Source organism: Eretmochelys imbricata, chromosome 7 (genome assembly GCF_965152235.1).
Source record: "Eretmochelys imbricata isolate rEreImb1 chromosome 7, rEreImb1.hap1, whole genome shotgun sequence".
NCBI lineage: Eukaryota > Metazoa > Chordata > Testudines > Cheloniidae > Eretmochelys > Eretmochelys imbricata.
In genome coordinates, this window is record NC_135578.1 from 58,938,244 (window position 1) to 58,953,596 (window position 15,353).

Sequence of the window (15,353 nt, forward strand, 5' to 3'; positions counted from 1 at the left end):
CCAGGGCTCTGACAATGTAGAGGAGCACCAAGATGTGGTCCATGTTGCCACTCGTGGCCCCGAGAGGCATTTTGCCCTGTAGACTCTCCCTCCAGCACTGCAGTGGCTTGTGGAGCCATTCTTCGTCCCTGAATCTGCAGAGGTCTTCACAGACCCCAGATCTTGGACAGCCATCCTGAGTGACAGCCCTGGCTCTTAGCACAGCAGCCTCGTGAGTCTTACTCACAGCAAGAGTGGTCAAGGCTGAGGAGGAGTCGATAGCAAGACATCCAGCTGGGGGGATGTGGCCAAGGTTATTACCAAGTGGCTAAGGGGCATGAAGTCAAGGGAACCGGCTGGATGGGAAATTTAAGGGCTCAGCTGGCTGGTTACAGGCACAGAAATCAAAGCTAGCGCATGGCCCCAGGTTTCTATGGCCGTATATGAGAATGGGACCTGGAATTGGGTGGGACAGGCACAACTATGTGTGTTTTGCAGGATGTTTTTTCTCACCCCTGTGTACAACACCTTCCCTAACAGAACTGAGCAGTGCTGAGGAAGTCAGCCAAGCCAGACAGCATGCCCCACTTAGTCCATGGTTTCATTTCTACTGTGTGTGAGCAGTGCTGGGGGGGGGGGGGGATCCCAGCGACCATCAGCACTGAACTTCTGTTACATTTTGTGTCCTGGGCTTTCCTGAGGTCTCCCGTGTTACAAGGTGAATGGGAAGAGCTGTGTGCATGGGCGAGATCCTTCCCCAGGGTGGCTGCATTGACTTCAGTGGAGTCATGATGACAGCAATTAATTTGGCAGAACCTCAGTACTTGTGATGGCTCACACACAGATGAACTTCAGACTAGTGCCCCTAGTATTAAAGACGGGGTTAAATAGATTTCATTTCCTTTAGTGGTGGACAGATGAGGTGCTTGAAGCAGCCACATACCACTGTCCAGAGCTAGTAGGGCCTTAAATGGCCTACGACCTTCTTAAACTGACAGAGCACCTTTCCCCTTGCCATGCTGCCACAGCAGATGTGCTCCAGCTGGAGTTCTTTGGCATATAGGGGAAGGGAGCTGCTGACAGGAGAGGTGGGCATTCACCTCCCTGCCTCTGAATTTGCTGTCCTTCTGGGCACAATGCAAAGCCTGTCTTTCTGAGCAGACCTCTGGGTCTGGGTGAGTGAGGTCTGTTTGGAAAATGTATAAGATGGGATTTGGATTTGCTCTGTAAAATATTTTGCCCCCTGGTGTTGTGTGTGGGGTGTGTGGAGAACTTGCTGCTCTGATGGTTTTGTGGTGGTGTTTTTCTGGGGTTTTTTTTGTCTCATACTTTTAGCTGAGGGGAAAGGCCCACAGGGCCAGATTATCCCTTTGAAATCTATGGGAATTAGACTAACCTGCTCTGGAGCTATTGAAAATCACATTGAGTGCCTGTCTGACTCTAGGCTCCTAACTGGTTGACCTGATGGTTGGAAAAGTGCCGTTCCGTTGAAATGGATACTTGTTGTGGGTGGGTGTCCATTTGACAACATTTTGTTTTGGAAAAAACAAACAAACCCAAAAGGAAGGATTCTGAGACTGTCAGAACATCCTGCTTCAATATTTTTGGAATGGAATGTCTTGATTTTTGATTTTGAAACGTTTCATTTGACATGCATCTTCTCTTTATAAAAAACAGTTGAAAAGTTGAAAATGAAATGTTTTGATTGAATGGAAAGAAATTTTTTCAAACCTCTTGTCTCCCTGGAGATTTAAAATTTTTGGCTTTTTGGTCCAATTTGGAATGAAAAAAAATTGAACTGCCAAATTCCCTGAGGCACAGAAATTCTGGTTCCTTACCAGCTCTACTGAAACACCTTTAAAAACTGGCCCCTGGACTCCCGGTTAGATATATGGGTGTTTGTTTAAATCCAAATAGATTCATTTAAAAAAAAAGTAGCAAACCTTTACCCTCTAGATGATATCTACTCTAATTCCTTTCCTGCGTCTGAATGAGCAGAACAATCTGTAGTTGCCTTGCTTTAGGCAATACCTTAGAAGGTAATTATTCAATTATTTTATGTCACCTTTGCATCATTGATTAATGATTCTAGCAACCAGTGAACTCGATTCTGTTGTGAAAAAAAGGGGAAGTTTATTTAATCTATGTTAATTTCAGGCTGGCTGGTACCTCATTAGATTGGGGCCCTGTAGGTACAGGAATGTCCCGGTGGGTACACCTCTTTGTTGTCAGATCTTTGTTACTCGGCGGGAATGAAATTTGCTCTGAGTTCAGACTGGGAAGAAATACCTCAGCCCAGGGCTTTGTTTATTTTTAACAACATGGATATATATTTTGCTGGAGGGCAGTGGTTGTTTTAAAAGAAGAGGATTTAGCATTAATGACAGGTATCGGATTGACAATGCAGGAGGCAGAGTGCTTCTGTTTATTCACAGCGCCAGCCCACATCTGAGAGAGATTCCCTGCTGCCCCAGCCCGACCTTGGATGGTCTCCTCCAGGGGCCATTCCAAAACACCCCCATGAGCACCAGTAGGACCTAATATTGGGTGCATTTCCCTCATGACCACCACTAGGTATTGTGAATAGTTAGGTTGGGAATAGCTCGGAGGCCATAGGGCTGCGGCATTCCCACCATGCCACAAACCACTGGGGCAAGTCTGTTGGGCTGATCTTCTGCAGACTGAGCCCCCACCTTCACACCCTTCTGATTGTATCAGTTTGTAACAGAGCTCCTGGTGAGTCTAGTTTTTAACACCATGTTGCCCACAGGGCTATGTCAGGGCCATGGGATGGAGCACTCTTGAGGGGTTCCAACCCTTCTAACGCTGTTGCTCAGACCCTCCCAGGCTGGTTTTGCAGCTGATGACCCCTGCTGGCCTCTCCTCCTGTCCCATGCATGTCACACCTCCCAACTCTGACCAACACCAGTTGCAGCTCCTCCCCTGTGCTCTGCCAGCATGCTGCTTCCCACTTCTCCATCTGTCTTGTCTGCACTAGAAAGTTATACCACTTAAATATATCAGTGTAGTCATTCTGGTACAACCCTGAGTGTGGATGCAATTATACTAGTGTAAAGGTGACCTACACCTGTATAGCTACTCCCGTACAGAAGGGAGAATAAACTAAGCGGATACAGTGTACCTTTATACTGGTATAACTGCAGCCACACAAGGTTTTTTAAATCAATACAACTAAATAAGTAACATATTGACCTACTGGACATAGCTGTACCAGCATAATTGTGGAATGGTAATTAAGACTCAAATCTTGAGCATACAGAAAGTGTGAGATACAAAGGTTGTATAATGTAATCAGTAGCTCCAGAGGTGGGTTGATAACCAGTTTTCCTGGCAAAGTGGTTCAGGACTGGGAGTTTTATAAAGTCTGTATTGGAGGAGGAAAGAGTTTCGGGTACTGGCTGTCCTGGGTGGAGTGAAGGGGTGGTAATTAGGTAAAGTAGCTATAACCTTGGCTTAGGCCAGCAGAGAGGAAAGGACTTCCGTGATTGAGTCATATCTGAGAAAAAGGTATTGTTAGCCCTGTGTACCACTAAACTCATTCACCCCGGTGGCTGTGAGAGCCTCTCTTCCCAGCCTCAGACATCCAGATGAGAAAACCAGCCTCGCAAAAGAAAGAGATGATGTTAAAATGGCTTCTTGTTCAGTACAGGAATTCACCAGCTCTATGGTGTACCTCTCAAACAAACAAACAAATAAACCTGTGGAATAAAGGCTTTCAAATGAGAGATGAGACCAACCCAGATGCTCACATTCCCTTTGGTGGTTGTGGGGAGAGGATCTTCACCCACCCATACAAATTTGGTTATGTGTTGAATCCAGAAATGGAAAGGGCCTTGTAACAGATTGCAGGGCCCCACACAGGAATGCTAGGCTCTTCCACCGACTCACCCTAATGGTTGGTGCTCAGAGCACCTTCAAAGATGCAGAGCTATTTATTCTCACTCATGGCTATGCTAGGTGGGTCCCAGGAATGTGTGTGTCTGAGGCCGAAAGAACTAGGTGTGGAGGCAGAGAGGTCCTGCAGGGAAAAACCTAGGTGTATCCAGGTTTAGGAGAGTCAGGTCTAATCTGTGTACCTTGTCCATATCAGGATGGGAATTCCACTGGCCTGCTGATACCAGTACTATTTCCAGGCCCATTCTGCATGTGGATGAAATCTTACAAACCAGTTTCATGACATTTGGAGCCAAGGAGGTGAAAATCTCGTAAGAGCTGATCTTGGGACACTGGACCCCAAATGGCAGAGGTTCTCCCCAAAACAGCTCTGAAGGTTTCTGAACATGTCCTGTCACCTACATCCATTTCAGGTCCAATTGCACTCTGTGCAGGCCGTCTCTCATTCAGGACGAGCTTGTGTTGCAAAATTTTGCAATCCAGATCTGGATTCCAGGCCTCCCGGAGTATGTGAGGTTGTGGGTCAGGGCTAGCTCTAGTAAAATTCCAGCATAGGTGCTGGAACTTCGGGTGCTGCCGCACCCACTGCCTTGAAGTGGTTTCCATCATATACAGGGTTTGCAGCTTGATTCAGTGGCTCTCAGCACCCCCACTATACAAACTGTTCCAGCACCCCTGCAGTGGAGTGAATTGGTTCAGGAGGGGTACGAAACAAAACTTTTGCCCTTTCTAGAACTGACTTCAAACCAAGGCATTTTAAATGTGATGATTCTGGAATCCCATAGCTCCTGTGCTCCCTGACTTTCCATCCTGAGTTTGCTGGCTCAGCTGGCCATATAGCTTGGATAATATTGGGATAAATATCTGGAATATCAGCTGCTTTCCCAGTTCATTCATTGCTCCCTGGAAACCCACAGCAGTGCTTTTTGAGCTATGTATTTCACTGGGGTCCAAACAGGAGTGTCTGGTTTTTCTCTGTAGAGTAATGTGAATAAAGATCCTTTTACAAACAAAAAAGATTGATAACCTCAGCAGTACCCTGGGGGTTTTCTGTATGGAGTTCCCATCTGTGTGAATGGGTATGTGTTTGTGTGTTAGTTAAAGAGGGGGCTAATTACCCTTTGCATCAGTGGGTCTTGCTCAGGTTCATGGCGGGGGTCACTGAAATCAGCTGGCCCCAAATCTGGGGACACGCAGAGCCTCATTTTTTTGCCATAGCTCATGGCTCATTGCCTGTAGGTGCCCCACAAGAATTAATTTGACACGGAGGCTTTTCCCGCTGTGTTGCTGTTCAGAAACCTCATTCGGTTTGTCTGTCCGGTGTTCCTGCCAGGGTTCTGGGCACATGGCGGGCCAAATGGCACCTTGGTGCTGACCATGACTTATTACCACCTGATTGCTGTTGGGAGGCCCGAGCGAAATGAATTGGTCTCAAGTCAACTCCCAGTGGGCAAGTATCCAGGCCACAGAAACCAACACCACAACATGCACTACCTGCCCTGCTGATTGACCGTCCCAGGAGGGAGACCAGTGAAGGAGTGAGCCAGGGAGACTCACTTCCCTTCTGATTCCCAGAGGGGAATCTGCTAGGTTAGGGGTGAGGAACACTGGGGGAAGCTTGCATTGATGCATCTTGTGCCATATTTGTTCAGTGGATAAATAGAAGACTGCAGCCTTCAGACTATCCTTTCTGAAGCCTTCCACCAGCACATCTTTGTGTGTGTGTCCAGGTATAAATGCTGAGTTGGTTCATAGTGGAAGGATGGCCTCCTGGCTAAGGCTTTGACTCCTGTAGTTCAGAGACTCATGAGATATACCTGTGTGACTGCGGGCAAGTCATTTCAACTCTCTGTGCCTTAGCTCCCCCTCTGTATCATAGGGGTCACACTTCCCTGCCTCATAGGGGTGCTGTGAGGCTAGGTTAATGTTTACGAGATGCTCAGATGCTACAGGGGGGCCTGATTGGTAACTAGATAAGCAGTGTACAGTACAGGCGAAGTGTATTACCAAGTGCTGGCTACATCTCTTCCTTCCTTCCACGTTAGGTTACATTTAGATACTCCGTGGTGATTGTGCAAGGACACCTGGCATCAGAAGGGGTGCTTCTCCTTGGCAAAGAACACTTTTACATCTGCGAGCACTTTGTCCTCTCCCAGTTTGAAGAGGTTTATTGCACCAAGCACTGCTTGTCCAGGTGAGTCATTCTTCCCTTCCTGCAGGCACGCTTGGCCAAGCTCAGAAGTGACGCACCCGGCCTTTGGGAACCCTTTGACTTCAGAGAGCTGCACAGGGTGTGCATCAGCGCCAAGTATGGCCCACTGTGCTTTCCTTCCAGCTGCAAAGGTGCTTCTAATCTTTAAGGAGGGGCAAATGGCCAAAGGGGCTGGAGGTTCTGGTCAGTATGGAGAAGCACCCCAAAATCAGGATGCTGCTCCAAATGTGGCCTGAGACAGGGCTTCTGGAGCTGGATGCTACCATTGCTTCCTGCTTTTGATCCATCTGGAATGGCTCATGGGAACCCACTTTCTCATGTCTGGTCCCAGCTGGAATCCAGAAAAAGCAAGGCAGCTGCAAAAATGGAACTGGGTGAGAAAAATGGACCAAACCTTTGTGAGGCCTGAAGGCTCAGCTTGAGCTTTGAGTAAAGGTTCATGATGGGGGAGGAGAGGGTCTGATTTTATCCAAATCACTCCTGCCATTCTTAATAATAGCACCTCCATCCATGGGCTGAAGGTGAGACAGACCTGTGACAGAGAGACCAAGCGGCAGGACGAGAGAGTGTGAGCCAGGGCTACAATACAGACTGAGGGTTCCTGCACAGCCCCCACAGCTATGACCCTTCTGAGAGAGGTTGGCAGCTAGCCACAGCACAATCTCTTCCCGTGCTTCTAGCCCACTAAGGCAGAGGACTCTCTATGTAATACAGTGCAGTAAGGTATGGACTCAGGAATAAACCCGCTGACCACATCTGGATCCCAGGAAAGGAGGAATGGACAGCAATGAGAGAATCCTAAAAGGAAGGACTTTGGAGTCCTGCAGACAGCCACAGATGAGTTCTGTTGGGAGCTGCTCAGGGACCACATTCCAGTGTCTGCGTCCACGCCCAACCTTGGGGCAGCATGGAAAGACACCCTCGCTTATTTCAGATGCCTCAACAGGACATAAAGCCAAGGATAGTGCCTCAAGTACCTGGATTACATGGGGCCAGATTGCGATACCCTTGCTCCTGTTGAATAGACACTACTCATGGCACAAGTAAGATCACTGCAATCAATGGCACTACTTGACAAGAAGGTACTTATTGCTCAGTGTGAGTAAGAATATCACAGACTGAGCTGAAGGGTTTATACCAGCACTGGACTTCCACCTTCAGCTGTATTGATCTTTACCTGCTTATCAGTAACAAGCATTTTCCAAACATCGTTTAGAGTGAGGAGTACTTAGCAATTAGAGTTGTTTTACTGGATATGGCTATTATTTATACTACAGCACCACCCAAAATGTGCTAAGCATTTCGAGAGAAATAGGAAGACAGCCCTATTACAGATGGAAATTATTCTCTTTTTCTGGTGTCTTTAAGTGTTGTTGGTTCTTCATCTCTCCCATCTTTTATTCATATGGAACATTCTTTAGAAGAGTCTTTTGCTTCACTGGTTGAAAAGTTCCTATTTGTTTCTCCAAGGCCAAAAGGATCATAATTAACACTTTGCACACTGACACCGTTTTTATGATTCTTGTTCTGTTGAAAATGGGTTTGTAGGCTGGCTTTCTGCTCATGCTCTGTGGATGCATATGGGTGTGTTTGTGCTCCGAGTCCACTGGGAAGTGAGTGACTCATTGTTTTTACTCATTGACCCTGCATCGATGGTCACTGCTTTACATCCAGTTCCTACCGGATCAAATGTTAGTGATCGGATGAGTTCGTATGATTGGATGAATCAAATAGTGACCAGATCGGCTTCTGGGAAAACACCGTCTCATGCTTTCACTGGATTTCTTTTAAAGGACGTGATCATTTTGGGCCTGATTATTGTACCTGTTATCACACTGAGTAGTATGTGAAGACCCTTTCAAGTCAATGGGACTATCTGAGAAGTAAGGTACTACCAAATGGGGGTAAAGATATCACAGTGCAGCCCTTTGTGGTCAACAACATCCCCTGGCCATGGCTCTACTTCATCCAGACCTCCATCTCCTCCCACCTCGACTACTGCAAATCCTTTCTCTGCGGACTTTTTGTGTGTAACCGCTTTTCAGACAGCGTGTACAGAATGCTGCTGCTGTCCACTTGCATGTCCCAAAAAGCATGATCACACCAAACGCACCTTCATGCTCCACTAGCTCCCTCTTTGTTTCAGGATCCAGTATGAAGTTGCCTTCAGGGTGCTCGAAACCTTCCATGCTCTGGCTGACATCACAGACCTCCTAGGATACCAGGCTCTGTAGAAACGTACATAAAGCCATTTGTGCATGGATGGAGGATGCTCCTAGACTACATGGTGGTGGCTGTATATAGGGTTATGCCTGAGGCTTCCCCCACATCCAGCATGTTTGTTACAAAGGCCTTGCTTGTTCTTGTCCATCTCAAACACATTTCTGTTTTTACCTCTTTCAGCATCACCGATCCATTTATTTTCAGCTTATGCCACAAAGAGCAGGGCATGGGAGATCAGGCATGTTCCCGTTACGCATACAGTGACATTAAAGAGATACATCTGATGCGCTTTCTTCTACAGGTAGGTGTCAATATGCCATGTTGTTTGGGAAACAGCTGCAAGAAAAGTGCTAAAATATGACCAGGAATCAGAGATGAACCCTACCTGCTAATAGTGAGGGTGGCTGGGGGGCGGGGGGCAGAGTGAGGGCAGCTGGCTTCAGCAGAGTTACTGGGCATGCTCAGTGCAAGCCAAACAGCATATCTGGGGGGGCCATGTGACCCCCATACCCCCCCCATGGCCTCTGCCAGAAACTATTTGCATTATAACGCCTCAGGTTTGGACTTTCTCCGCCCCTACAGTACTGTTCTTGTCCCCATCTCTGCTTTGCTAGCAGTGGATGTTGGAAACTTCTGTCCCTGCTAGCCAAAGTGTTAGCCCTGTTATTCCAGTGTATGACTCCTCAGGAACTGAATCAGTATTACCAGGGAAGAATTGCTATGGAGATGTGTCGCTTATAATTCAGGTCAAGATTTTCAAAAATGAGTGCCTTAAATCAGTCCATTAAATCCTGATTTAAGCTCCTAAGCAAGTGGACCCATTTTCCATAGTGCTCAGCTCCCATAGACACACAAGGAAGGAAAACACAGATCTCAGTTGCTCCTACTCTTGCGGGATAAGTTTTCAGACAGTGAACCTGAACCGCTACTAGAGCTGAGTGAATAATGGGTTTTTCCGTTTGGGGGACAACTCAAAAAATATGAAAAAAAAATTGGTTTGGTCTAAACTGAAACTGAATCGTTTCAGGGTTTTGGGGTTTCTTTTTTGTCAAAATGAAAAAATGCAAAAATAATTGAAGTAGAACGAATCATTTTGTGTGACCCAAAATGGATTCCCCCCCCACACTTTTCATTTACTTTTTTTGAGTGTTTTTCACCTATTTCTTTCAGTTAGCTACGTTTCTCAGCAGAACCGCATTCTGTTTCAGAATGTCAAAATGTTTTATTTTGACATCACTGATTTTTTTTTTTTTCAGCTAAAACTACTAGCCAGATACAACCTGAATATAGAAATACTTTTAGTGCTCCCCACCCCAGGCAATTTTTGGATAACTTTACTATTCACCAAAAAAAAAAAAAAAAAAAAATCACTGGCTCTAGTCATTATGGCTGCAACTCCTTTGCCTTTAGTAGAAATACATCAAGGTTGCCCATTCTGTTTAGTCTGTTTTAGCCTTGATCTTGCAATGAGAATCCCACCAGAAGTCCTTTCAGAATCAGACTCTTAACTTGCCATACAGCATTTGTGAGTTGTTTATTACAATCACTGCTTTCCTATTGCCTCTTATCTTATACTTAGATTGTAAGCACTTGGGGGCAGGGGCTGTCTGTTCTGTGTGTGTACAGCACCTTGCACAGTGGGTTCGTAGGTGCTATTGCAGTGGAGATAATAAATAATATTAATGCATTTAGTAGAGCAAGTGGGAAAAAACAAATTGATTTGGCCCAGTATAAATAATAGGTTTATAAACAAATTGTCAATATTTTCAGGGGAAGGGGGGCAAGGCAACTTTAATCACTTAAAGCTTCACTAAAGAATAGCATAATATCCACCCAGTTTGGAGGAGATGTCTCATAGGTTTTCCTTTGAGCTTGATTCAGAGTTTAGGAAGGGGTGAACTTTCCTGGTAAAAGACCTGTTTTAACTAGTCGATGGGCCAAAGGTTTGAAGTTTGCATTTGCCTCTTGAACTCTGTCCAGTCCATTGGATCTTGCATATTGGACTGGGAATATTGTGAAAGTCGTCCCCCGTGATCCCACCCACACAGAGCTCATTACAAAAATTGGCCCTTAGTGCTGAAAACCCTGTAAAATTGGGCAAATGATACGTTTCTCTCTGCTTTGCTCAGCCCTTGCACCAGGGGTCTTCACGGTGCAAATGGTTTATCCTTACAGGAGATCGCTTTGGAAATATTCTTCAAAAATGGCTATTCCAAGTTTCTCGTCTTCCATGACAGCGATAGGAATAAAGCTTTTAAGAGGTAATTACTGCTTAAGTCTGGCACGTTAGCACCGAGGTCACAGCAGCCGGTATTGTGTTACATTTGTGGCATCATTCCCCCCCATTCACATGTGTCTCCCGAACAGCAACCCTAAGGGTTCACTCTAAAATTGCAGCTCCTGGGTCTTTGGATGGTTCCATGTAAGCAAGAAAAACATCATTCCTCCCGGCCAATGTCACTTTCCCCTTGCAGAGTTGTAATTTTTTTGGAGCATTACTTATGATTTTTTTCTCTTACTTATAATATTTGAAGTAGCATTAGGTACTTAAGCTGAGTTTGGTTCTCTGGCCTTTACTTTAAATCTTTGGCATAAATAGAGCTGACATGACTTTTTAAACAGTGACGTTTTTGTCTAGGAGTGAAGGCTTTTCTTTTATAGCTGCCTTGTACTGGTGGCGTTTTCCTTTGCTGACATTAGAGTACAAAGTGGATGATTTGCACATTGCTTTTATATCAGCCACATTAATTTAACCATGATGGTCTGGAAAAACTGCAGCTCTGGAAATATCATTGGGTATAATTTGGCTGTCCTTACCAAGGCAAAATGCTCATGATGCAGAAATTCCCAAGTGAAATTCTGTGGCCTAGATTGGTCATTATGATCATTTAATCTAGCTGATCAAAATGATCCCTTCTGGCCCTAAAATCTATGGATAGGCCCCAGTGGAACCTTGCCTAAGTAACAACTGCAGGTTTGGAACCATTTTTCCTATCTAAATTCACCTTGCTGTTTCAGTTAGATAGGGAAACCTGCCCTAAAATGCTGCATACTATATCCATTGGCAATTAACCGGCAGCTAGATTCTACCCCAGAAGCAGCTGCATTTTAGTGATGGATGAAGTGCTTCTTATCTTTGTTGACTGAATATCAGTTCAAGGCTCCGATTCAGGAAGCTCTTAAGCTGAAGTCCATCCCTATCCAGGACAGCATGTAAGTGCCTAGTTAACTTTAAACACAGCAGATGTCCCATTGACTTGAAGTGCTGTCCTGAATGTAAGGGGCCTCAGTTTGTAAAGTGCTTTGGCATCCTTGGGGATTAAACCTCAGTGATTATTACAGGTGGTAATAACCAGTTTAAAGACCATGTTGATTTATTTTCTCATCTCTGTTTAGATTTTGTTCATTGCAGCCTGTTTTGAAGGCAAAAGGAATAACTGAAGAGTCCCTGAATATAAGGTAATAAGCTGGAATCATTCCCAATCATTCCGATATTTGTCTTCAGTAAATGTAATTTTAGAAATAAGTTCTACTTTAACAAAGGACACTATAAATCAACATTTTTGTTCCCTTTAAAACCTATTTTGAGTGTTCAAAGGCATCCCAAAATCTCCCCAAAGCATTTGGCTGTAAAATATCTTCATTACAAAGGCATGAGGGATGCATTAAGTAGCTGTTATCCATAGTTAATTAATAATGATTATCTTCTTAATATGACTTTATTGGTAAACTCTTATGTGGATGGTTAGTGTGGGGAAGAACAGGGAACAGACAGTCAATGACGTGAGGTTAGAGAGCTAATCCATAATGCTGCTGCTGCATAATGGCCTCTTTAGTGGGCAGTTAGAGCAGACAGTGACAGATGTGCCTCACGCACAGTGATGCTGCAGAACCAACTATAATAGCTTCACAGTAGAGATCCCAATGTGCTGCCCCTTGCCAAGTGGGTTTATTTCCAAGCACAGGGTGATGTGACTGGGTGAGTATTCTGTGCTGATCCCGAAAACCTGTGTACCCAGAACTTCTCTTGAGCTGGATGCCCAAGGAATACTTCCTTACGCTCCTAATTTGCATCTTCAGTATCCCTGGGTGACCCTCCCATGGGTTGGCAGCTCCTTTTGGTTCGGATAAACACTCAGAAGTTTGGATGCTTCTCTTAACCCACCAGATTGTTTGGGCTGGAAATCTCTCAGGAAGAGCCACTTCCATTACTTCCTCCACCCAGGTTCTAATGCAGGTCACTGGGCCCCAGACCACACAGAGCTTTGTAGGCAAAGCAAATGGCTTAAGCTGTTCCTGGAAGGGAACAGGAAGCTTGTGCAGAGCCGGGAGAACAACTCTTACGTTGTGTGTGTGTGTGGGGGTCCCAAATAGTTAACAGTGTTGAGATGTAAATGATCACCATGGGGCATGAGCATCATCAGATCACCATGGGGCAGGTTGTGCCTCTCTGAGCAGTCGTCCCTGGTCCTTGTCAGGCTCACATAGGTGTCTCCATTGGTTACTCTCAGATCATTGGTTTTAGGTTTACAGTTACAGAGTTACTTTTTGGGACTTGAAAGCTGACACTCCAGAGTGAGAAGGCAGCTTAAGACAAGTACCACCAGTCCTGGCCCAGACTGAGCTCTGCTGGGAGTCATCTGGGCCTCTGGGAAAGCCAAAAAAGATCCTAGATTCAGTGTGGAGCAGCACATTCCGGAGTACTAGGCGACTGATATCTCTAGACAGAGTGAAACAGCCCAAGGTCTGGTGCCATAGGGATAGATTTATCCTATGTTTACCTAGCAATCATCGATCGGTAATTTTCCGAGCCCTCCTGGATCCTGTCTTCATGACCTTTGGGCTGGAGTTGGGCTCACTGGTAGGTGAGAGAGGTATAACTTGTGTTAGGCCTTATCTTTGCTGAGCTTTAAGGAGCCTGATGCTGCCTGTTCTGAATCTTGGAAGCACAGCTAAGCACAAGGGGTTTTTAGTCTCCATGGGGATCTGGCTGGAATGTTATCCCCTTGAGGGGAGAGGACCTCGCCTACATTGTCCCCTCTGAGGAGCGGGGCTAGAAGCTTGGGGAGGGCTGGCACAGCTCTCTCTGGGCCACACTGTAGTGTGTGCTGGGAGACACCAGACGCCACATGCTTAAGCGGAGGATTAGAGAGAACATCCTCCTACCTGGAAATGCCTCCCTGTAGTAAGTGGCCTACATAATCGCCTCTTCTGCTCTGGGAAGCGGAGGGCAAAGAACTCCATGCGTTCATTGTATCTTCACTTTTGCTGGTGTCATTCCTGAGTCAGAGGGTGGGGTCCCTCACGAGGAGCACAAAGTCCTCCCTCCCTAGGGGATAGACATGCTGCTTCCACAGTGCCCCCAGTCCTTGCTGTCCCAGCCAAGCTGCGGAGTGGGACCTGACTCTCCCTCCTTGCCCCTGAATGCTTGTGTAATGAACACACATCGGATAGCAGTATCGCCTGCTACTCATGCAGCCCTCTCCACCTGGGAATCTTGCAGGGCTTTATAAATTATTATGCTTTGCAACACCCTGTGAGAGAGGAATAATCATTTTAAATTGGGGAAACTGAGGCATGAAGGTGCAGTTTCATGTAACATATTAAAGTAGATGAAAGCTGGGAATAGAGCCCAGGGGTCCTCATTTCCCAGTCAAGTGCTCTTAACCACTAGACAATGCTCCCAGAGTTGGGAGTAGAACCCAGGAGTCCCAATTTACTCCCTCCAGAAAGGGCTGTTACTAGACTACTGAGCAGTTCCCCACCACCCCACCCCATTTTATTCTTCATTTAAATATGTTTAACTCTCTGCCACCTCCCATATGTTGCTGTGGCCTTAGCCAGCACCTTGTTCAAGGTCAGCTTGGCTTGGCTGCTTTGATAATCTACTAGTCTAATGCACCTGTATGTCACTGTCTGCCTGCTGTCGGCAGGGTATGCCCTGAAGGTGCAACAAAGAATGCAAGTTAATTTCTGTGCAGAGGTGAAAGAGAGTGAGAGTGTGTGTGTGTGTGTGAGAGAGAGAGAGAGAGCGAGCAAGTAAGAGAGAGAAACACACCATGGGGACACCAGGATTGGGACTGGGGGTGAGATTGTAAATTCACCTGCTGCCACCCCGAGATTGCCAGAGCAAGAGAGGGACCTGGATTATGGGCACTATACAATGCACCTTAAAGAAGGATCAGAAGACACTTTGGGCTAGAAGGGAGTTATTTCCTGCCCCTCTCCCTTAGGGAGGAGGTGAGTCAGTGACAGCTTGGAAGTGAATGGGGGATGGGGAAGCCGTGCGAGGGGAAATGAGGCCAGTTGTGATGTCTGTGATAAATATTTCAGCTCCCTGATACACAGATGCAGCATCCAGCACTGAAAGGCCGTGGAACCTGCTTGTGTGTCTGAGCAAAGAATGTGGCTCTTTGATTACAGTCAAGGAGTCAGAATTGTGTATCATTATGCATTGTGTTTCACACCTAAATTACTCCTGACTAGTGTCTGTGTCAGTACTGACCTCTGGTGGACAGAATTGAAACTGTATCATAGGCCCTGTACTGTTAACAGCTAGTGAAGATTCTCCTTTAGATGCAGCTCTGGGGCATGTGCTATGGCAACAGGAGAGTCTGAGGTTTGTCTCTGTTGGGCCCAAGTGCTATTCATTGGGGAGAATTTCCACAGCCCAAGTCCCCAGGAAGATCCAAGGGGCTGTCTTGTGGAGCACACTGTCAGTTATGTGGTTCCTAAAGAGAAAGATTTGTGACACTTTCACATGATAGGCTTGTCCACTCTGCTTTCCCCTCAGCCCTACAGAGTCCCTGCCCCCAGAAGACAGATGGAGTGGGACTACAAAGAATCCAGCTTTGCCTGCACTCTCCAGAAGTGAGATGCGAGGAAGGTTTCTCTATGCACAATGATCTTGTACAAAACTAGTAGATACTGGTTCAGATCCTGGAGACCAGTCCTTCTGCCCAGTACAGCTCTGGGCCATAAAGGAAACTTTCAGCAACCTTTATGCCTGTCTGGCCTAAGGTTC

At 46.1% G+C, this 15,353-nt stretch overlaps 1 protein-coding gene across 1 annotated transcript in view; it reads left to right on the forward strand.

The window, feature by feature from the left end:
- WDFY4 (WDFY family member 4) overlaps positions 1 to 15,353 on the forward strand; it is a 237,361-nt gene that overhangs the window by 148,888 nt on the left and 73,120 nt on the right. The window contains exons 44-47 of the mRNA XM_077822441.1: positions 5,940 to 6,088; positions 8,510 to 8,630; positions 10,505 to 10,590; positions 11,726 to 11,788. Of these exons, the coding sequence (XP_077678567.1) occupies positions 5,940 to 6,088; positions 8,510 to 8,630; positions 10,505 to 10,590; positions 11,726 to 11,788 (419 nt within the window). The remainder of the gene's footprint in view (positions 1 to 5,939; positions 6,089 to 8,509; positions 8,631 to 10,504; positions 10,591 to 11,725; positions 11,789 to 15,353) is intronic.